General features: G+C 42.4%; 2 protein-coding genes across 4 annotated transcripts in view; both read left to right on the top strand.

The window, feature by feature from the left end:
* Positions 1 to 1,136, top strand: part of TMEM108 (transmembrane protein 108) — a 178,632-nt gene extending 177,496 nt beyond the window's left edge. For all 3 annotated transcript variants that reach the window (XM_033166350.1, XM_033166349.1, XM_033166351.1), the window contains one exon: positions 781 to 1,136. In XM_033166350.1, the coding sequence (XP_033022241.1) occupies positions 781 to 903 (123 nt within the window). In that variant the 3' untranslated portion in view covers positions 904 to 1,136. The remainder of the gene's footprint in view (positions 1 to 780) is intronic.
* A 1,705-nt stretch (positions 1,137 to 2,841) lies between these two features.
* BFSP2 (beaded filament structural protein 2) lies at positions 2,842 to 19,605 on the top strand. The gene is made up of 7 exons (XM_033166354.1): positions 2,842 to 3,379; positions 9,337 to 9,419; positions 10,237 to 10,393; positions 12,933 to 13,094; positions 14,007 to 14,138; positions 16,300 to 16,520; positions 19,369 to 19,605. The coding sequence occupies exons 1-7, from the start codon at positions 2,924 to 2,926 to the stop codon at positions 19,370 to 19,372; spliced, it is 1,215 nt and encodes a 404-aa protein (XP_033022245.1). The 5' UTR covers positions 2,842 to 2,923; the 3' UTR covers positions 19,373 to 19,605.
* The last annotated feature ends 4,410 nt before the right edge of the window (positions 19,606 to 24,015 follow it).

Genomic DNA, 24,015 nt, shown 5'->3' with positions numbered 1-24,015 from the left:
GGTTCCCAATCCTTGCTCTATATATCTATCCCCTCCCCCCTCTTTTCTTTTGGTTTCCAGTTTCTCCACACTTCCCTCTGGTTCTGTTTCTCAGTTGATAACCTGCTTGGTCTTCTTTTGTTTGTTTCAGCCACTATCCTGCCATTAAGCTTTCCTGCCTCCTTCCCACCAGGCGTCCCTACCCAGCCCCTGCTATCCCAATCTCTATGTGAGGGTGTCCACACCGATCTTCCACTTTCTTCCTAGAAGCTGGGCTGTTTATGAACAATTTGTTGTTGAGAGATTTTTCAGCTGCTAGAATGTTCACGAAAAGGACATGACATGAAAATCAGCAGTCACAGTTGTTTCCATCACCTAGCATGGATGATCCACCTAACCAATTATACAATTCCACATTTTTCAAATGAACAAAGCTGGAATGGGGAACCTGTAGCACACCAGATCTTTTTTGGAATACAACTCCCATCATCCCTGACCTTTGGCCAAGTTGCATGGGGCAGCTGGAGAACTGCAACATCTGGAAAGTCACAGGCCCCCAATTCCTAGTATAAAGGACACTGACGTTTCTGTCTCACCCTACTGCTTTTAGCTCAGACCAGTGAATCCTGAGTATTACCGGTACATTTTTTAAAGCTTTGCTTTGGCCATACTGAACCACTGATTGACTGGATACTGGATATTATTCAAGACTTTGTCCTGCCAGTGCAAATTCTACCATGTTGATTGTCCCTTATTGTATTTCTGAAGCTTAATATTTTCTTCCCTTTCTCTTCCCTGTAGGACCACCTGTCTGAGCCACGCTCCCCAGCTAATGGTGATTACAGGGACACCGGCATGGTCCTTGTTAACCCTTTCTGTCAAGAAACGCTATTTGCAGGACATGAGCAAGTATCCGAAATATGACTTGTACTTTCAGTACAATCTTCATTGTCTCCAAAATCTATATATAAATCTATATATATATATATAAATATATATATTATAAATATAACCTTTGTGTAACCTTGAATTATGAGCAACCTTTTGAGCTTCCCTCCACCCCCACAAGAATTATCAACCTCTTTTTTATAAGTGTGATTAAAAACTTTACAGACCAAACTCCAGCTTTATAAAATAAAAGTGATTTCTAAGCAAAATTGCCTGCTGAACCAGTTCCTTTTGTCGCCTTTGCTAAATGGTTTTAATTTGTACTCCACTTGCATGTAACCAAGCTAGGGGTTGTTGTTTTTTAGCACATCATTCTCTGTTCCCTTCTCTCCTCCCTTTCACAAGATTGAGCAAGCGCAGGAGCCTTTGCTGATATACTAGGCTATAGCCTAGCATTCTTTTGGGTTGAGCCATGGAACAAAAAAGACGGCTATCCCTCTTCCCCAAACACATTGTGCTGTGACTAAACTGCCTGCTGACAGAGCATTCTCTGAGCATTAAGGGATTGGCTGACAAGCCAGACAAGACTCCACGCTCTGCCATATAGGCAAATAGGCAGCCAGGCTCTGGGAATATTTATGGCATTCCACTTGGTGAGCCTCTAACAGCATGGATCGATGGAATTGTTATGCCAGCCTTCCCAACAGCTTCCAAATTCCAATTTTTATTTGGCTCTGATTCTAAATCAGCTTTTAGTTACATCTTGCTTGACGTTTTGTGTTGTTACAGATTTTAAACTAATTTTATCATGTTCTTTAGAGTGAGTCTTCCTGACCTATGGATTAGGGGACATATGCCCTTCCTGCCAGTCCCAAACACTGCTAAGCAACTTGCTTTATTTTGACCACTTTGGTCTGTAAAACCAAGAAGGTTCAGGACTCATCAAGCAAGGTTGTTCCTGTACTATTTATAATTTTTATGTACAAGGGCTACACTTTCAGTTTTCATTGTATCTGATCTTACAACAACCAAATGAGGGAGATTGTTATTCCCATTTTAGAGATGTGGAGCTAAGGCCTAGAGATAGTGAGGCACCCATAAAATAAGACCAGGGCTGAATTTGGAGCCAAGTCCAACTCCTGCCTGTTCCCTTCATCACACATGATCAATGTATCTCTGTGGGTGGGAATGTATTTTGTACCTCTGTCACGAGCAAAAATATGAAATAGCCCATACGCTATGTGCCCCACCAGTGCCTCAGAGCACTGATTCCTAAATGATGGGAAGGAACCCCAAAATAAGTAACAAGAGACTTAATGAAGAATTGGACAGTTTTCACTTACTTATTGCTTTCTTGTCTTCTGGGATCAACATGATAGCAGTTATCACTGTGAAAGTGTTAGGCCAGGATTTGGCCGGTGTGTCGTCCCTGTCAATCATAGAAACTCACAATAGCAACACACACACCACAATGTGGTAGCAGGCCAGTTTGCTTCAAGCTTCTACTCTACTTTTCAAAAATGATCATTCATGGGTCAACAGCCAGGAGGCCTCTTGATGCTCAGGATCAGATGGGGCGGTACATGCAGTGCTGCTCACTTAAATACAGCAAGAGCTGCTCCTGGCATTTAAGAGGCATCTCTACAAGCTGGACTCATGCCAGTACACGTAAACCCTGCATTTGGAAGCCCAGAGAAAGGCAGCATTTAAACATGGAAGAAATTATCTCTCCTTGCCCCCCCCAGCCCAAATTGAGGCTCTGGACTACATTGTCCTTTCCATGTGCTGCTCTTGCAACAGACAGATCATTCTCATGAAATAGATTGCTGACCGAGGGGAAAGGCCCGAACAATTGTTTCCAACAAACACGCCTGTGGTACGCAGCCAAAGACAATGAGAAATGTCCCAGAAGCTCTCGGGACAGAGCACAGATAATGAGCCACCCTCCAAATCCTGCTTTGCTCTGCAGATCTTGACCCGCTGGCTGCAGCAGCAGCAGCAGAGGGGCACGTAGGGAATAGGCTGCTCATTTAGTGCAGGCAGTCCGAGGTGCAGCATGCCCTTCACAAGACGCAGGGCTTCCTTTCTGGGGCAGCAGCCCTCTACTTCTGCAGCGGAGAGCGCGGGCACCGCCAGCCGTAGGGTTAGCATCGGTGGGGCAGGCAGCCTGTCAAGGCCGTCGGGGGTTTATGTGGGAATTGTGCCAACAGGAGGTGTCAGCAGCCTGGGCACCCGGGTGTCCCGCAGAGCTCTGGGTATAAGCAGCGTCTTCTTACAAGGCCTCCGTAGCTCTTGCTCAACTGTCCCATTGCCCCAGGGGCTGGAAAGAGGACGGGGCCTGTCTTACGAGAGCCTGAATGGGTGCCTGGTGGACTACATTGAAAAGGTGAGAGCTTTAGAGCAGGTCAACCAGGAGCTCGAAGACCGCATCCGTGTTTACCTGAACAAGAAATCTTCCAGCGCCAACAACTGGGGAGCCCTGAGAGAGAGCTGGGAAACCATCTACCACCAAGTGAGTATGAAAACGTCTGGCAAGAAAGACAAAGACGAACAAATTGTTAACCAGAATAAAGCGTTTCTGATGCCAATGATAAGAACGCAGCCTCGTGCTAGGGTAGAGCTACCCTGCCTAGCACATTTTAACTTTTATCTTCATGATAATTAACATCATTTCACAGTGTGTGTGTGTGTGTGTAAGGAATGCATTATGTATGGGAATTGCCCTGAGGAGGTTCATGCACAAGAGGGGAAGAATGGAAAGCTCTCTCTCCCCTCTTTGGCATAGTGAGCCAATTCTCCTCAGAACAGTCGTTACATTTAGAAGCAAAACTACGAAATAAACACTGCCAAAACAGCAAGTTTATCCTCTTGGTGTTATCTCATTGCCAGCTTGATGCTGTTTGTAATGAGGAAATACCATCTGAGTGGTATTTGCTTCTTTCATTCATATTTTCCAAAAGCAAGGTCTAATTTTTTTTTTATGGCAAGGCATTTCTTCCACCCCTTACGTAACATTTAGCATGGAGGGGAACCTTTCAGTCAAGGTCTTTGCAAACAAAGACATTTTTTCATCTAAAATTTGTGGACATTCCCCCCCCCCCCATTTTATAAAACTGCCTTTAAAAAAAACTCCCAACACAACCCAAATATCTTATGAAATTAAAGCATGATCCTACATAGTGCAAGAGGCAAAATGACAATATAAATAAAAAATTATGACCCTACAAACACTAGGAAGGCACACTAGTGTGCCTATATTGACTCAGCATTGCTGCAGCACTATGATCACCTTGTAGGTCTTGTGGAACTCCTAAAGTCCTGGATGCCTCTACTCCAGTGGTTTTCAACCAGTGTGCCATGGCATCCTGGGGTGCCTTGAAGGATGGTCAGGGGTGCCGCCGGCAACACTGGCCTCTGTCCCTCTTTCCTGCACACCCTCCTCTGATGCCCTCTTGCGTCTCTGCCTCCCAAAGGCTTGTGTGGCTGTTTGTTGCAGCAGCCCTGGCTACAAGCTCCCCAGGCAAATGGTGCCTCTGGGTCTGGCCAGGGGGTGCTTCCCAGGCCCCTGTGGTGCAGTGTGAGGAGGCACGTCTCTTGGGAGGGGGCAGCTCAGAGACCAAGGGCGGCCACTGCGGCTGCCCAGAGTCGTCCCAAGGAGAGGGGAGAGGAGATGAGGCTGAGGGAACACTCCACAAGGGAGGGTGATCAAAAAGGGGTGAGGGGCTGGCTGCCAGCTCTGTAGGGAAGGGGTGACACAGCTGGGCTACTGAGCCCCACAGGGGTGCCGCAGAAAGAATGCAGTTGGTCAAGGGAGCCGTGGACTCAAAAGGGTTGAAAACATCTGCTCTACTCTAATACAATTTCTTGGGAATGTTTTGGTGAATAGGCTAAGGGTCAGGGAAACCGCCCTTTTAGGGCCCATGGACACATTTGGAATGCTCAAAGTGCGATGTGGGCACCACACCCTCCGGTCACTTCTTTCCACCCCACCCCACCCCCCACAAGACAGAAATAGGAAAGTCCTCAATTATTCTGGATTAATTCAGCTGGGACTAACAGCACCACTTTCCACGCAAGCAGTAAAATACTTGAATCATAACTGCATTTAGCCTGCAACCCTATACACGCTAAACTAAGCCAAGAATAAATCCAATTGAACTTGCTTCTATTCCATAGCATCTCACTGTCAGGTGCATTTCCTAGATAATTTGATGTCAATTAGTTATCTGTCAATTATGTTAAATCATTGTACACTCATCTTCTCAACACAGTCCTGTTCGCATATAAAATGTTAATGTTCATTATGATTGCTATTATTTTAAAAGGCTTCAGTCCTATAAGCAATCCTGTAAACTGCCCCGAGATGTGTGGGTATAGGGCAGTATATAAATTCAATTAATAATAACAGTAGTAGTAATAATTAATAATAATAATAATATTATTATTATTATTATACGGGGAGGGAGGTAAGAGTACTTTGTACTGTAAATGGGCTGCATAGATATCACAAATGGGTTCTTATGGGCAATGCTTTTTAAAACTTACTTGATTTTCCACAGAAAAGGGTAAATTTAGATTCAATTGGAAGGTGGGGTGGGGGTGGGGAGTAAGGGCAGGCGTTTTGTTGCCAATGATGTTGTGCATCCTGAATGCATAAGGAATACCCATGCCACAATAGGAGGATGACTGATGAAGAGGAAGGTGGCTGCACCCCTGAGCTGCACCCCCCTGAACCTCAGACAGACTAAGGTTGGTGAGGGAGTGCCCAATTCACCCTAATGGACAAATCTCTGCTGTGCACCACTGTGCCCCAATGCAGAGTTACAGCAACATTACTGGCCCTGAGAGGTGGGTGCCTGTTGCGTCTCTGCCTGAGTCACTGCTCTGTGTTCACTGCCTTCCAATATGCCAGGACAGAAATGTTCTGCAAAAATCCTCAGAGGCTGGGATTGCTGTCTTTACATATTCTGAAAACTTTATGAGTGAAGCCTCTCAGCTTCCAGAAGTTGTGGGATGGAGTGAGGGAGAAACTGTTCTAGAGGCACACATTACCAGTCAAGTAAGGTTGATTTACAAGCCTTATTGCAGCATAAATTGCACTCAAAGGGACTCGCGGCATAAGTAAGTACATGAACACTCCTAACAACATTGCACAGCCGTCAAGTTCAACTAAAAAGAGCATCTATTCAAACAAAGCTAACAAAATCACAGAACAAACTGTTTCAACGATCAGTACAACCATGCTAAATTCCTGACAATTCATTTTATTAGTACAAACAGCACTATAATGAAGTATTAAATAGCAAGCCACAATTTGTTGATTTTAAGCTAGTCAAAATCACCAGCAGAACTCAGTGTAAATAGTAGTTATCACAAATACATTAAAGTGCCAATGGAACAGGCACATGAAAAGAGGCAGGCATAACAGTCAGGCTGTGTATCTGAAGAAGTGTGCATGCACACAAAAGCTCATGCCAAGAATAAACTTAGTTGGTCTTTAAGGTGCTACTGGGAGGAATTTTTTTGTTTTTTTTATTTTGTTTAGGCTGTGTATATATATTTTATTTTCTAATAAAGCAATTCAACAAACCAGTTAAGTTTGGTGGCTTTCTTCCTGAAGGGACAAGGTGGGGGAAAGGCTTTCTTCTTTAAAGGGTATTCTGCAAAATGAACCTGTAGCCCTCCAGGTGTTGCAACTCCCATCATCAAGTAGGGAAGCTTTTTAAGGTTTAATTGTTTATTGTGTTTATATATATGTTGGAAGCTGCCCAGAGTGGCTGGGGCAGCCCAGTCATATGGGTGGGGTGCAAATAATAAATTTATTATTACTATTATTAATGACCATTGGCCATCCTGGCTGGGGCTGCTGAATGCTGGAACATCATCTGCAGGGTCACAGGTTCCCCATCACTCCCTTAGGTTAACAGGCAGAATTTGCACCAGGTTTTACCAGCAGAAAAAGCAGAAACCACTAGGTTTTGTCCCGATCCAAACCACATTCACACCATACATTTAAAGCGTGATACCACTTTAAGCAAACATGGGTTCCCCCAAAGAATCCTGGAAGCTGCAGTTTGTTAAGGGAGCAGAGACCCCTATTCACCTCTACAAATCTCCACAGTTCCCTGTGAAGAGGGATGGTTAAACCACTCTCGGAATTGTAGCTCGGGGAGGGAATATGGGCTAACAACTTCCAGCACCCTCGACAAACTCTTAATGACACCTCCCAGAATTCTTTGGGGGAAGCCATGATTAAGGCGCCATCATAGTGCTTTAAATGTATGGTGTGGATGTGTGCCCAAGCAACCTCCTGAGTCCATGCAGACAAAGGAAATTGGCAGTCTCAGCTGTGCAGAAGGCCAAATCTGCATGTAGGAAACAGCATGAATCCTGTGAGCGAGTGGTTTGCAGTTGCTGAAAACTTGTAGGGCTATTCCACCACAGATGCTGTGGGAAGCTGCTACAAATCTCATGTGTGTGAGAGTGTGTGTGTGTGCACGCGCAAGAGAGAGAGAGAGAGAGATTTGACCCATGAGATTTGAATTCTGGTTATATTAAACAGTCCAAAGAGACCGTTACGATAAAAAAATATTCCCAACAGTCAGCAGGACAGCTGTGTACAGTCAGTGCAGCAAATTAAAAGATGGCACTTCTCTCTGAACCTGAGAACAAGGTGTTACAAATTGCAGCCTTCCTTCTAGTTGAGAAGTAAGAAAGTGAGCTGAGTAAAATAATTAACGAAAATCTCCATCTACCGTAATTCCAGTTCCCCCTCCCAAGAGGGGTTTACTGCTGAAGCAGTTAGTATTACACAAGGGAAATGTAAGTGTTATTTTTGTTAGCCGTAAAGTGTGAAAATGCTTATTTTTAATTCCCTTTTTAAAAATCCTGACATACCAGTAGTTTACTGCAGTCATATTTCCAAACCCTAGGGATCCCAGGTGAGAAGACTGGATTTAAAATAAGGCTGCAGGACTTGATAGATGAAAATAAAGGACACAAATTGACTGTGCAGCAGGATTATTATTTTTTAACTATTGTTTTCGATGCAAATATTTATAAAAATTGCAGATGGCAAGCACCACATGGTCAGAGTAATGCTAGAGGGAAGGGGAAAGGATAATACGAGGTGGAGGAACCACCAAATTCAATAACTTCACTAGCTCCAGGCTGGTACAATTTCCCCCTCTATTATGGGGACTTGGTGGGGGGAGAGGGGGGCTTTGGATGTTATAGAAGCATAGAATTGTAGAGTTAGAAGAAACCCTGAGAAGCATCTATCTGGAATTCCTCTTTTTTGTATTACTGCTGTTGGAGCACTAACAGCAGAGCAGAACAAAAAATTTTAATGCAATTTTGCCTAATAGACTCCATTTTACAAAACAATCCCTGCTAAATATAATGTATAATTCCATGTTATTTTCACTATTATGTGCATTTTTAGGAACACTTTACACTGGTATATGTCTTTTCGTACACATTAGTTGGCTGGAGAACTGCACTGCAAAATTCAGAGAAAAATTTGCAGAACGGTTGTTTCAGGTCGCATATTGTTTCTGAAATTGAGAACTAGGTAGGTTCGCCTTTAAATGCAAATAATCAAAATTCTTACCCATACCTATCAACAGTAAAAAGCAATAATCCCTACACCATGCCATTCCACTGCCCTCCCCAAATGTATCACTCCAACTAGTACTATGTTAGAGGAAGAAAAATGGCAACATACTGGCCATTTGCCCTTTATATCGCTCTCAAGATGGTACCCATTGCATTCCTATATGCAAATTCATTCTCACTATATTGTAATAAATATATGATTTAAGCATTTGCACCCAGGGCCACCTACAAGGAGAAACAATGCCAGCAAATAATCACCAACATATTTCAGCTCACAAGCTTATCCTTCTAGCCAAAGGCTATGACAAACTTGTATTAAGCAATAGTACTAATAAAATTGTACAGAACATACATCCATAATATAATAATCCATAATATAAAAAAACACTTTGCCAAGTTTCTAAGCATTAAAACAGTTTCCCTTGTGCATCTAATATCCAATTTTAAATCCAATTTGCCAACAACCAGGATATAAGAGAGAGAAGTTACCAAGACACCAACAAATTCAAATCCAGTTTGATTTCAGATTAAACCTCCAAATCACAACAATTTATAGCAATTTTATCCAGCTCCAGGTTGTTACTCCTTCTGGCAACTGTGTCATGCAGCAAGACACTTTTCCCAATAGCTCACCATGATAATTAAATGATTTTTTCTACACTGCCACAGCGCTTTCACAAGACTCCCATGAAGCCACTGGTTAAGTTAATGCATATCAACCAACAAGAAATCTACTGAGTATTAACACCAAGGTGTCCAGAGTTGATTAAATTCAGTCTAGTCCAATGAAGGACCTGGTTCCAGATACAGATTGCATTTGTTATTTATATTTCACTGCTTCAACTGTTCTAGGTTGGCGATGCAGTCATGGAAAATGCCCGGCTTATGTTACAGACAGAAAATATTCAAGCCTGTGCCGAAGACGTTAAGGACAGGTAATCTCTCGTAGGTCAATTTCCTCTTCCTCTATTGATATGAGAGAGAAGAGGGGGAAAGATTCAGACTGGGAATAATAGTAGAAGGGTTAATCCTAATGAAAGGATTAATTCATGGGCCATCTATCAGTGGGACAGAGCTTTTGACTGTGGTACATTAGTAATATTATCATAATCATCATTACTTGCTCTCCACCAGCCGTTACAACAATTTAAGTACTAAGAACAGTGAAAACTGATCACAGTCACAGGAATAGGGTAGTTCCTGAAAACACACATCTCAGATGACAAAGGCCAGGGTAGAGAGATATGTCTTCGGCATTTGCCAAAAGCTATACAGTCAAACCTCAGTTCCCGAATGCCTCCGTTATCGTACATTTCAGCTCCCGAATGCCGAAAACCCAGAAGTAAATGCTTTTCAAACGTTTTCCGGAACCCAAACATCCGACGCAACTTCCGCTTGAGTGCAAGAAGCTCTTGCAACCAATCAGAAGCCGTGCCTCGGTTGTCAAATGTTTCAGAAGTCGAACGGTCTTCTGGAACGGATTACGCTCAACAACCGAGCTTTGATATGCCTCTGTGAGGAGGGAGTTTCACAACTTGATGGCTGCTGCAGAGGATTTGCCCTCTTCCCAGACTGCCACCCCCCAGACACCCATCACCCATAACCACTGGATATGCCAGGTGGGAAGGATGGGAGTTGGAGTCCAATAACATCTGAAAGGTGACAGGTTTCCTATCCCTATAACAAACACATCTGCCAGAAGACAGAGCTCTGGGCTGCAGTGTCCCAACATGCTGTCCATTTCTTCTGCAGGTATGAAAATGAGCAACCATTCCGAAAGGCAGTGGAAGATGAAATTAATTCTCTCTATAAAGTGATTGATGATGCTAATTTGACCAAGGTGGATCTGGAGAGCCAGATCGAAAACATGAAAGAAGAATTAACTTTACTGTCAAAGAGTCATGAAGAGGTAAGTTGGAGCTGAGAACAGCATATTGCTAGAGCGTATCTTTTTAGGCGAATCACTGGCATCTATCCAAACATAAGGCGTTTAACTTCTGCCAAAAATAGTGTTTATTGTTGAACTTTGCGATTAATGTCACAGTGCAGGGCTCTTAATCGGGGGTTTTTTGTTGTTGTTGTTTGCATAAGCTTAACTTAATGCCTACATCTCAAAACAATAAGCAGGCACTGACATACTTTGCTATTTTTACTTCTGTGTGACACAGTGTCATTTAAACATAAGTGTAAGTCCACATTCATATAACCTTATAGCCAAACATCTGAAAAAGCCCACTTCAACTACATTCAGGTTATGAAGCCTCTGCTCTCCCCAAGCACAAGGCAGCAAGGGGTTAAGCTTTTTGTGCACTGATAAGCTTTTACATGCTGCCTTGGAAACACCTTGATCATGGGGTGCTCTCTCTAAAGAAATATAGGGTTTTATGTATGCAAGGTTGCCTCTTTTTCATAAAATCATAAGGGCTAAAAACAGCCCTATAAATAACCCCACAAAAGTTATTAACCTGAACTTTCTTTTTTTACTACTCTTCCAGGGGGCTAGTACCCTGTGTTTCTGTATGGATTGGGTATGCTTCTCCATGGCCAGCATGGAAACCCAGACTACTAGCTTCTAGTTTAAACAATTTTTTTTATAAAAAGCCTTCTACCAAGCAGACTGGAAACAGAATGAATGGATCATGCAAAGAATTCTTTATCTCCTATTCATACCAGCTGGAATATCTGAATAACTCTACATAATGCAAAGAGGCTGTGATTTCCAGCCTGTCCTGCATTCCTCGAAATCACACAATTTCAATGGAAGAAAAATGTCAAGAATGCAAAAAACAACTTATTTTTTATATAAAAATTGTAGACTGAAAAAATATGGCAGTGAATACCGCTGGTGTTTGTTTGTGTGATTTCCATTCCTTACCTTCAACAAACATGCAAATTGTGGCAGTTTTCATTCCTGCTTCCATTTCTGATAATATTCTCCAACATCCCTACTTATATGTCATCTTTCACAGCAAAACCCTCCCAAGGCAAATCGCAAAATTTGGTAAAAGCATGAATACAATATATAAAACACTCCCAACACAATGCAGCAGGCCATGCCAGACTCCCTCAATTTAGTAGGCCATGACAAAGGATACAAAAAAAAGCCAGGGGCAATGGCATGCTAAGGCTGCAATCCTATATGCAACTACCTGGAATGTCCCAATGAACTGAATGTGACTTACTTCTGAGAATGTATGAACAGTAATGCACTGCACTTCAAAATCTGGGGCTATGGCAGAGCACCTAGCTAACTATTTCATCATCAACACAGTCATCAAGGTGGATGGAATTAAGATGGTCCCGTGAAATGACCCCAGATACACTAAAAAAATAAAATAACACAGACTTCCCATGAGAAACATTTTCTATATCAACTAGCCATGTCTATCACAGGACAGGAGGAAAATAATTTCATTTCCAGCAATTCTGAACAAAGTTCCTCCTGAAAACTGAGCACTCTCTGTCACCAAACAGCTTTTGCTCTAGAAATAGCTATTTGTGAAAAGTAACACCATCAGTAATTCCAATCAGAATACGAGCATTTTGTGGGGGGAAATAGATCTGACCCAGGGGGAGAGAGCCCCCAGCAAAGTTTAAAACAGTCACAGAGTTAAGCAGCAGTACAGCGTGGGAAATATATGCTGCTAGAGCCTTTTAATATATCCCATTTAGTTTGCTAACAGCACTTGATCCTCTCTCACTACCCTAACGGCAATGAACAGACCACACACTTTAAAAGCTTTACTTACAAAATCCAAAGGTCTGATTCATGTACTGTTTCATGCAGCAGCAAGGAGAACACAAATAGAATACTCTTGGGTACAAAATAACAGTTTCAAGCATGCAGTCCGAGTTTGGAGCAAGCTCAGACACATCTTCCTGGTCAGTTACATGGCACTAAAAGAGTGAGGAAAGGAAGAGAAAAAGTTTCACTTCCCCTGTCACCCCCGAGTTCCTAACCGAGTTCTATGATCTTAACCCCTTCATGCAGTAACTAGCCCTATGCTTACTAGTTATGTTTGACTGCAATTTCCCAAGTACAGTCAAACCTCAGTTGTTGAGCGCAATCCGTTCCAGAAGACTGTTCCACTTCTGAAACATTCAACAACTGAGGTGCGGCTTCCGAATGGTTGCAAGAGCTTCTTGCACTCAAACGGAAGCTGCATCAGATGTTTGGGTTCTGAAGAATGTTTGAAAACCAGAGCATTTACTTCTGGGTTTTCAGCGTTCAGGAGCCAAAACATACAATAACGGAGGTGTTCAGGAACCAAGGTTTGACTGTACTGCATTTACATTAGAGTGACTATTTGTACAAAACACACAATGAGAAATCAAGTAAGGCTTGCAGTAGCCGCGAATGATGTCTACCCAGTTGCATCAATGGAAATTGTTCCTTCTGCTAGAATCTCAATGGGTGCTGCCCGTTTATTTATGTGGGTGGCTTTCAGGATGTCAAGATGCTTTACAAGCAGCTTGCTGTCTCGCCACTGGAAGAACTAGATACTCCCATTGGAACGGGCCTGGATGACATACTGGAAAAAATCCGGATTCATTGGGAGAAAGATATTGAAAGGAACCGTATTGAGACTGGCGCCTTGCTCCACACCAAGGTAAGCACAAAACAAGGTAAGAGTAACTAAGACTGCAATCTTATATACATTAGTATGGGAGTAAGTCCCATTTATCTCAATGGGCTTTGTGTTTTAGTAGACACAAATGTAAAATAATTAGGGAGATGGAGCACCTCTCCAATAAAGCCAGGCTTACCAAGCATGGACTGCCCATTCATTATGTGTGTGGGAAGTTTAAAAATAATACTGCCCAAATTCCTCCATGAAATAACGCCCCCCTCCATTTTCTCCAATCAGCACTGTCAACCAAAAGTAATATTTATATACTGGTATGTGGGTTAAACCACGGAGCCTAGGGCTTGCCGATCAGAAGGTTGGCAGTTCGAATCCCCGTGACTGGGTGAGCTCCCGTTACTCGGTCCCAACTCCTGCCAACCTAGCAGTTCGAAAGCATGTCAAAGTACAAGTAGATCAATAGGTACCGCTCTGGCGGGAAGGTAAACGGCGTTTCCGTGCACTGCTCTGGTTCACCAGAAGTGGCTTAGTCATGCTGGCCACATGAACCGGAAGCTGCACGCCGGCTCCCTCGGCCAATAAAGAGAGATGAGCGCCGCAACCCCAGAGTCACCCGCACCTGGTCAGGGGGTCCCTTTACCCTTTACCTTATATACTGTAAACGGAGGATAAAGTGGTGGATTTAAAATCCCGGCAGCTTTTCTTCTGAATTGCATCTGATATGTTTGTGTAACACAAGCATCCCCAAACATGGCCCTCCAGATGTGTTGGGACTACAATTCCCATCATCCCTGACCACTGGTCCTATTAGCTAGGGATGATGGAAATTGTAGTCCCAAAACACCTGGAGGGCCGAGTTTGGGGGTGCCTGGTATAACGGAACAGCAAATAAGAATCTGCATTTTTTTTTCGTTCGTCACTGTTAAATGTTGACAGCAAGCCACAGAAACAGTACCTTCTGTACGGACACAAGAGGAGGAACTGGTTGAGTCCCTGAGGGTAGAGTTTCATGAAACAGCTTGCAAAATCCAAAGCCTGCAAGCAGAGACTGAATCACTGAGAACTCTGGTGAGTCAGGAATGAGAAATGGTATCTGTTTATAGGTACAAGGCTACTGTTTCCAGATGAAGAGATTCCTAACTGTATACGGGTTTGACACCTTATGCTACAAGAGAATCAGTGCAGTCCTTCTGTGTGATTTCTCAGAAGCCACTGATTTCAATGGAAGTTATTCCCCAGTAAATGTGCATAAGATTGCAGCTGACATTTTCAAATGTGTTCAACAAACCACCGTTCATCCATTATAATTGCAACCACATGCTTCTTTTGGACATCAAGGCTTGAAAACTCCATTTTTAAAAACAGTTTTTATAGCTATAAAACTTAGGGTACAAGCTGGAAAGCTGACTTATAACTGTTTACCAGTGATTCCTGTAGGAGCATTAAGCAAGTGTTTAAATTTATTCCACTGAAATCAGTACAGTGGTACCCCGTGTTACACACGCGATCCATTCCAGATCGCGCTATGTAACACGGGCATGCTTAACACGAACGCCCCCCCCAAAAAACCTGGAAGTTCGCATGTTTTTGCGCTTCTGCGCATGCACCAAGTGCGCAGAACGCTTCTGCGCGCTACGGGGAGGACTTATGGGTTGCGGAGGTCCGTAAGTCGAACGTACGCAATATGGAGCATACGCAACTCGAGGTATGACTGTAATGCCCCTTTGGTTCTTTTCAGGATTGTGGCCCAGTTTGCATGCAATGACAAACACAATGACCAAAGCCACAGAGCAAGTGTGTGGGTACTCAAAGCAAAACCTGTGACTGCTTCACTCCTCCACTAGTCCTGCTTCTGCCACACCACTTGAAGCAAAGCCACAGTGTGACTTAGTGTTACATTTAGACAATGCTTTTTTTCTTAAAAAATGTTTAGGGGTACAGTCATTTTCTTATTCATATTGAAATACTGCCCCTCAATGAAGCCAAACTTAGATTCACAAAATGTTTAGGGGTATGCGTACCCCTGTGTACCCCCAGAAAAAGTGTTGGTGCTCAGCCGAATATACCTGAAGAAGCATCTCCATCCCCATCGTTCAGCCAGGACACTGAGGTCCAGCTCCGAGGGTCTTCTGGTGGTTCCCTCATTGCGAGAAATGAAGCTACAGGGAACCAGGCAGAGGGCCTTCTCGGTAGTGGAACGCTCTCCCATCAGATGTCAAGGAAATAAACAACTATCTGACTTTTAGAAGACATCTGAACGCAGCCCTGTTTAGGGAAGTTTTTAATGTTTGATGTTTTATCTATTACTATTAATTATTATTATTATTATTATTATTATTATTATTATTATTATTATTATTATGTTGGGAGTCACCCAGAGTGGCTGGGAAAACCCAGCCAGATGGGCTATCAATCAATATTATTGTTATTATTGTTGTTATTATTTACATGTGAACCCAGGGTCATGGTTTGTCTTGCTCACAACAAACTATGAGCTGAACCAATTTGTGCTTGGGTTACTGCTTGTGGTTTGTTTGGGGAAAACCCACAAGGCTGGGTTCACACAAAATGCTAAGCCAAACCATGGCTTACCTTTGGGTAGCATAGCAATAGTAAGACCAGGAAAAGAGTAAAGCAATCAAAATTTTCAGTCTGGATACCTGCATGCTTACTTGTTCTCCCTAAGCTATGATTTGGCTTAGTGTTACGTGCAAACAAGGCCTCTGTCAGAATGGTTGCACTCTGCAGAGCCTCTATAACATGGATTCAAGTATTTGTACACATGCTCCTCATTGCCAACAACTCTTCTCAATGTTCCAGACACCACTTGTTAACCTCTCTCAAGTTTCCAAAATTACTGGCCGACTAGTGTGTGGAGCTATTGTCAAGAAAGAAAGATGACAAGGTTCAGGTGTCCCACTCCACATGCCAAGGTTACAAACTTCAGCATTCTCACCTATGAAAACCTACACTGGACCTCCCCAGCTTATAACCACCAAATGCAGCCCTCCACTGTCTTATCATATGAGGCCACACTACATGGCTGCTGAGTTTACATTGGTAGAGCACAAGTTGGGCAGGCCAAAAATAAGTATTAGCATTTTTATTACCCATATATATATATATATAGATGTGTGTGTGTGTGTGTGTGTGTGTGTGTGTGTGTGTGTGTGTATATATATATATATATATATAATTACATTACAACCGGATTTTATTGTCCTTGCAGAAGAGAGGTTTGGAGAACTCCCTCTATGATGCCAAGCACTGGCATGACATAGAGCTTCAGAATTTAGGTTCTGTCATCACCAAGCTGGAAGCAGAAGTAGGAGAAATCCGAGCAGAGACTGAGCAGCAGCAGAGGGATCGCGAAACTCTGCTGTCCATTAAAACACAGCTGGAGAAAGATATCACTGCGTATCACTGCCTTCTAGACAAAGAAGAGAGCAGGTATTTCTTTGTATGGTGAATTGTGTCTTGCCTGCATAATCGCTTCTCTGTGCCCAGGGGAGAATTGATCAGAGTGGACACAAAAGGGTAAATCTAGCAGGATCTAGCAAATATTAGCATTGCTACATTATAATATTACACGGCAAACAACTTCATTCTGTTGTGCAACTGATGCCTCAGTTACAGATTTGGAAATACAGCTACTAGTCAACTGAACACACACACACACACACACACACACACACACACACACCATTCCTAAGACATATGTGAACAATTCCTCTTTACAAGGTATGGCCAGACCAGCTTCTCCACTCACTCGCCACCTTCCCCAGAAACAGCAGGCACAATCCATAGTCATTCCAGTACTGACGCTCTTCGGATTTAAATTTTAGGCCTCTGAAGGAAGGGGTGGGGTGGAACAGGCTCACGTCCTGATGGCAAAGTTCTCCCCCAGCTGGCAGCAGTGAAGCTCAAATAGTACAATTGCCTGCTGCTTGGCTCAGAAGGCCAGTCAAAACCACATCATAGCTTAAAGTTTCCTAGAGCTGCACTATTTCATATTGTGGACAACAGGCGACACACTTTCCAAAAAGAATGGACCTCTTTGATTTTGGCTGCTCCTTGTGGTCTCTGCAAAGAGTGCTGCAAGTGGACCTGAAACAAAAGCTGCAGCTTGAAATGCTCCTGTCCAGAGTGCCAGCCAGCCAGCCATGCACTTTTCCAGGATATACTCCATTTACTACTTAATCAAAAGTATCTCAGCTCACATTAATGTATTAAATGTTTATTAAAATATCAAAATATAAATAAAATCAACATGCCATTTCCCTCTCTCCCCACCCCAGTTTTCCACACCCCTGCCCCAAACAGTCAGCATTCCATGATCATTAAATATGATTACAGTAGTCCTCACTGTGCTATTTTGAGACGTGGGTTCCTCCGGATTTTTTCTTAAGCTTTTTGTGCATTTTTGCAAGCATTGGGGTTCCCCAAAGCTTTCTTTAAAAAAAAAGTTTACCAATTTACATTGTTTTGCATTAAGATCATATGACATACAATTTACATCAGAATCTATCTATCTTGACAACTTCCCATCCTTACATCTATGATGGTCTAATTATTTCCCTCTTCGAGTATAGACTGCAGACCCTCCAAGTGTCCCTATTTTCCAGATTTAGAGCAGCTTTCCCAGTTTCTGATCTGACCCCGTAATGTCCCGCTTTTCCTTAGGACATCCCTATTTTCATTGGAGAAATGTTGGCGAGTTATCCGCCCCCTGAGCCATCTGAAGGCAATGTTTGTTTGTTTTAAAAAATAATAATAATAATGAAGGAAGTTTTTTAATGCTTAATGTTTTCTTATGTTTGTATATAAGTTGGAAGATGCCCAAAGAGGCTGGGGCAACCCAGTAAGATGTGTGGGGCATAAATAATAAAATTGCAATTATGGAAAGGGACGTCCCTATTTTCATCGGAGACTGTACCCTTTTAGCTACATAAGGATGCACACTCAGATATTTGCTATTAGTTTATAGGAATACTGCAAGAGTAAACAAGCAGCAGAGCTCAGTGATATGGGTCCTGCCCTGGTCCCAACCTTCAGAAGATCATAGATACAAAATAGTGGGTAGAGATATAATGCAGTTTGTTTGCATGTATTATGCATGAGCGCAGTTTTACCAACTTATTGCAAGCCACGGTAAGTCAAAGAGCAAGATTTGCAAATACTGCAACCTTGGGATGCTGCCACTAGTTAAGACTGACAATGCTGCATCAGAAAAACCTATAACTCTTCTGAAGAACTGGCATCGCTTCAGATTTTCTAGCTTTAAAAAATTAACAATACATGGAACCAAGTACTGTATTCTCTTCTCTGCAGAAAGGAAGCATCAGTCCCAGTTCAGCAAAGTACATGAGATATATATTATTTATCAAAACAAACATCTATTTCTGTTACTTCTTAGTCTCTTGAATTAGTAGCACATTCCATTTTTAAAAGCTAGCCCATTCTAATTCAACACAAAATACAGGACTCAGATTTTCATATTTAGTGGAAATTCATAACTGAAGCCTTGATTGAAAACATTGCTTCATACTAGCTTAGTGTCTGCTGTGGAGCCCAAACTACCGTACCAACAAAAAGTGCTTGAATAAAGCACACTAAATGGCATGAACAGCCAAAACAGCAATGTATGAGGATTTGGCTGCAGAGCAAAAACGACTTTTAACCTAATAGTTCAGGATACTGTTTGAAACACAAACCAAGAACAACAAAGTTTTCTTTGTTAAAAATAATAATTATGTCTTCCATGGGAAACATTACACAGAACAGCTAGTTTTTGGTTTACCATAAATGGAATTCTCATCTGTAATACTCCAGCAAAAGCTGCTCTTTTCACTGGAAAATTTGATTTCCAAACAAGTGTATTTCTTTTCTGACAACTGACTCATGAAGACCAGGTCTGAATTTTTCCTATCAGTCTTGGAAGTCTTGGCTGGATTTAACCTCCACTCTCTTGATTAGGAAGAACATATTTTCACCCCCACAAAAAAACTCTGAATCCACTACTTTGATAAAAACACCAAGGGCAGCTTGGATTAGAATAGTCATCCCAGACCTTAAAGCCCACAAGTTCACTGCATATGTGCATCTACAGTATTTAATCATGCGTGTGATAACCTTTCTACTTGCAACCACAAAGCTGACTTATACAAAGTGTGTGTGTGTTTATGTGCGTCATTTTGTTGCTCATCTTGCCAAAACTGCATCAAATCAATTTGTACTGTTAAGGGTCTGCTTCTCTTTGGAGAAATAATGGTAGTGTTGTTTTTGTTTCACTTTTCAGCTGATTTTCAAATTTGTTGTCTTCAAAAGACAATGATTGTTGCTCAAAGCACAGGATGATCTCACTGGCAAAAGTGTCCATGGAAACGATGAAAGCCAATGCAGCCTGCTCCAACTTGATTCGTCAACTTAAGTAGGCCACAGCTTGACCGACTGCACTAGGCATCCCCACGTATGATTGCTTTGCTTACAGGTTTCAAAACTTCCTATATGATTATAGAATAAAATATCAGTTCAACTTGATGGCTCTTTTTTTAATATAAAAAACTGCTGGAGAAAAACTAAACTGACCCTGCATTCTGGTCAACACACATTTGAGAATCTATCTCAGTTTGACTTTTTTTTTTTTTTTAAAGCAAAGGCACAAAAGATCAGGCCGCAAGAGTAATACTGTCCCCCATTTTACCAGAAGAGCCTTGCAAATTGTATTCTGGACACTCCTGACGTTCCTTAGAAGGTTATCTGGAGTTCCGTTTGCCCACCGTAACTGGTTACATTATGCAATGCATTGCTGCAAAAGTGCACAGTGTGTTTACTAGGCTACACTCTCAGTTCATATGGAGCAATGGTGAGGGAGGGGCCCATAAGCCTAGCCAGTCCCCTGATTTAACTGAGGGATCTGATATATTTGTTAAATTATAGAACAAGGCTGAAGAACCTGTGGCCATCCATAAGATGGACTCCAACTTGCACCAGTCCCAGCCAGTATGGCACAGGACCTGGGAGTAGTTTATCCCCTTACCTGCCCATGTGCCCATTTCCTGATCTAAATTCTCCCTTCTTTAAGCTGCTGTTACCTCACTGAGGAAACACACAGCTACAATATGGACCCATCTGCTTTCACTACTGAAGCAAATAGCAACCGAGTGGGGGGGGGGCGTGGAAGAGAGAGAGATTTCTATTGAGAAAACAGTGCAGAGAAAACCTTTGTACATTTGAGGGGGGTGGGGAGCCACATACCTTAATCCTTTCCCCCCCAGTGACACGCCTCTGATCCAGTTCAGCTCCCCTGATGTGATGGTTAATTTGGAAACTTAAAAAAGACACCTGGAAATCTGAATCTAAATTTTGACCTTTAGAAAGGGTTTCTTCGAGCTATATTGTCTAGATTCAGAGAGGCCCATCACCACCAACAACAACATGTGTTTATTTCTATGCTACTTTCCCACAAAATTGTGCTTAAAGTGGCTCACAACATACAAACAATAAGTACAGCATAACTACTAAAAAATATAAAATAACAGATACAGTGGCTGGGATCCCAGACATTCTTTTAGAACACTGTAAACAGACACACACTGCCCTAGTACTGTCTTACTACACCAGCTTCCCCCAACTTGGTGCCCTCCAGCTGTTTTGAACTACAAATCCCATCATTCCTGGTGAGAGTTGTAATCCAAAACAACTGCAGGGCACCAGGTTGGGGAGGGCTGCACTATACTATTACATGACAATGGGAATACTTTTTGTCTGATCACTGGAAACATTTTGAGTCTAACCAAGTTTGATTTGAACATGTGAATCTGAAAGAGAAAACTGATAGAATTAAATAATATAAGCAGTTTTGTAACAGACAAGAATATCGTCAACAGCACTAGATGGAAGCTCGGTCACCTTGATCCCACAATACATACTAAGCCACACCACTAATCCTCTCAAATTTGGTGCTTGTCACACAACTCACACCGAGTCGCCCAGTACCAGTAATATTTCTCAGCTGCTTCCCGTCTGTCTATCTCTCATCATGGTGTACAAAGCTCCTGCGCAGACATTCACAACCACACCACAGTTTACAACGATGCCTTAATTTTAAATTATTTTTCCCATAGAAGAAAAGGGCTTAATTTGGATCTCTGAGGAAGGTGCATACAATAGGTCCGCTTTGCGGATGTGTGAGATTTGTTCCTTTAGTTTATCTAAATTCAGGCCAGATAAACCAATGTGTAGAAACAGCAACAGTTCTATACCCAAACAATTAATGCTTTGATGCTAATACGCTGGATATCAGTTTAGTAAACTGTATCCTTCTGCTTAGCTCAGGCAGTAGGCCTTTCACATTACTGAAAGTATGCAAGTGTTTTCACAAAAAGGATAGCATAAATAGTAAAGGCATGCTACATAATTGTGAAGATAACTTTATGTCCAAAGGAGGGAGGGCAGGATATTGGATTAAAATTGGTTAAACCATACTATAATTTTCCTGGAATTCTCTGAAGAGCCCTAAGCCCACGCTTTAGCCTAACACCCCAGGGTCACTAGGAAAACTAGACACTAAAAAGAATGGAAAGTTGCGATCCATTCTAAAGATTTCAAAATCCACAGTTGGGAAATATCTCAAACAGGACCAACCAAAATGTCTCAAAATTATAAGCAAGCTTTCTAGTTCTTCATAACTCTACTTCAGGCTGGATGCTAAGCAGCACACTCAAAAAGTGGGAGAAAAGTTTTCTTGATATTGACACCACAAGACTGTAGGCTACAGTATTTAGTCAGTTTTAAGACTTGGAAGATGGAGAATGCAGACTTACCCTGCACAGCACAACCCTACATGTCTAGTCAGCAGTAAGACCTGCTGAGTTCAATGTTGTGGCCTTAACACAGGTGTATACATTCCTCCAAACTACTCTGCAGACCTGTTTTGTCTATAATGCCCCAAAGTAATTTCACAAAAAGCATGAGCATATGTGCCCAATTAAAGAATGTCTTTCTCATGAACCTTATTAGCTTTCTTTGTTGCTTTTAAGCAGTAAGGTCTCTGCAAAAAGCACTGTGTCTTCAAATGCATTTATAAACAAACCAGCAAATAGGAGCCATGCCCATACTATAAAAGAAATCACAATCTGTTGCACATAAAGTTGGTGCAGAAAAGGCGGGGGGGGGGGACCAATCAAACATGACTTAAGAGATTCCAAAAGGTTGATTTTAGAAAACACGTCAGTTAGAAAAACGCTTAAAGAAATTGCGGCCTATCAAAGTCCCTGCTAGTGCTGCTTATTGTATCTTACAACCTTATCTTATGGATTAGTTTTAATTGCTAAAGCCACATTCGTTACTGAACAAGTTGGGCAGAGGCATTCTCTGAATCCTAAGGGAATAGTGGTGTAGAATTTTGCTAACTGACCAATAGTATCAGGCAGTGCTATTTTTCTAGAAAAAGAGGTGCCGTAACTCACCATGAACTCCTCCCTTGTTCTCTTATGATGGCAATGGTGCGCACTTGAGAAGTGCTGGAACTGAGTTCTGTTGAGCTCAGCTGGAAAAAAAAGCCCTGGTATCAGGACAGCAGCTTACTAAATTTGCCTATTTAGACTACAATCATATGCACATTACCTAGCTGGAAGCCACACCAAACACAGGTGAATCCATTTTGTGTAAATCTACTTTGTGCAACTAAGCTTGTTGCTTTTTGTTTCATTATGACTTGCCTTTTGTGGTCCTGCTTTGTCCTTGTGTTGCTTACATAGCTGAACAAAAAGTACAAGGATTAACGGTAAATTTACTTGCAAATACAGTATCAGATCACTGTGTTAACTGCAAGTAAATTTATTCATGGTTGGCCCTCACCTGCCACTTTAGATAGCATATTACACACCTGCTCACAGGAGCTTTACTCAATTTAGGTGCTGGGACTGGTAATGGGTTCACTGTTTGTCCAGGGCTTTCCCTTAACCTAGATAAAAATCTATACTTCAGGAAACACTTTGAGGACACACTTAAATTGGAACTGAGACTAAACAAGTCTACATTTAATTAACCTAGTTTTTTGCGGCTAATGAGTCCTTCACACAATACAGTGGTACCTCTAGATGCAAATGGGATCCATTCCGGAGCCCCATTCACATCCGGAGCAGTCCGCAACCCGCAGCACCACTTCTGCGCACATGCGGGTCGCAATTTGGCGCATCTGTGCATATGCAACCCGCCGAACCCGAAAGTAATCCATTCCCTTACTTCCAGGTTTGGCGTGTTCGTAACCCATGCCGTTCGCAACCCGCAGCAAACGCAACACAAGGTACGACTGTAGTGTCTGGCTTGCCAGAAGTACATATGAAAAGGATCTAGGAGTCTAAGTAGACCACCAGTTTAATGTGAGTCAATAGTGTGATGCAGCAGTAAAAATAGCTAATGCTACATCAACAATGTATGGTGTGAAGTCATAGTACCTTGGTCAGACAACACCTCAAGACAAGCTGCAGTGTGTGCAGAGGGTGTCCAAGATGATCAATGGTCTGGAAATCAAGCCTTATGAGGAATGGTTGAGGAAGTTGGGTACGTTCAGCCTGGTAAAGCGGAGATTGAGAGGAGATATGATAGCCATCTTCAAATATCTAATGTAATCTGGTCCAACTCTGCAATGCATCCATGACCAATGGCCATTCAACCTATTTAAAAACCTTCAGTGGAGCTGAACCAGATGACCCTTGGGACCCCTTCCAACTGTACAATTCTCCAATTTTATGGCAACTCATTCCATCAGGCCTCCTCACCCTCAAATGTCACCTGGGTGGAGGCATTCCACCACGCTGTCTCAGGACAAGAGAGGAAGTTGGTTCATTGCATCCACTTTGCTGGAGGCCCAGCTCCCCCTGGCACCTTCTGGCTGTTAACTATGCCAGCTGGTCAGCATAGGAACAACTGTCTCTAGAAA

This window comes from Lacerta agilis, chromosome 12 (genome assembly GCF_009819535.1).
Source record: "Lacerta agilis isolate rLacAgi1 chromosome 12, rLacAgi1.pri, whole genome shotgun sequence".
Taxonomy (NCBI): Eukaryota; Metazoa; Chordata; class Lepidosauria; order Squamata; family Lacertidae; genus Lacerta; species Lacerta agilis.
This window is presented reverse-complemented; position numbering and strand designations above follow the sequence as displayed.

Coding starts and splice junctions, on each gene's coding strand:
- BFSP2 (XM_033166354.1), top strand. CDS start 2,924: ATGCCCTTCACAAGACGCAGGGCTTCCTTTCTGGGGCAGCAGCCCTCT. Junction 3,380..9,336: donor GGGAAACCATCTACCACCAA/GTGAGTATGAAA, acceptor CAACTGTTCTAG/GTTGGCGATGCAGTCATGGA. Junction 14,139..16,299: donor CTGAATCACTGAGAACTCTG/GTGAGTCAGGAA, acceptor TTGTCCTTGCAG/AAGAGAGGTTTGGAGAACTC.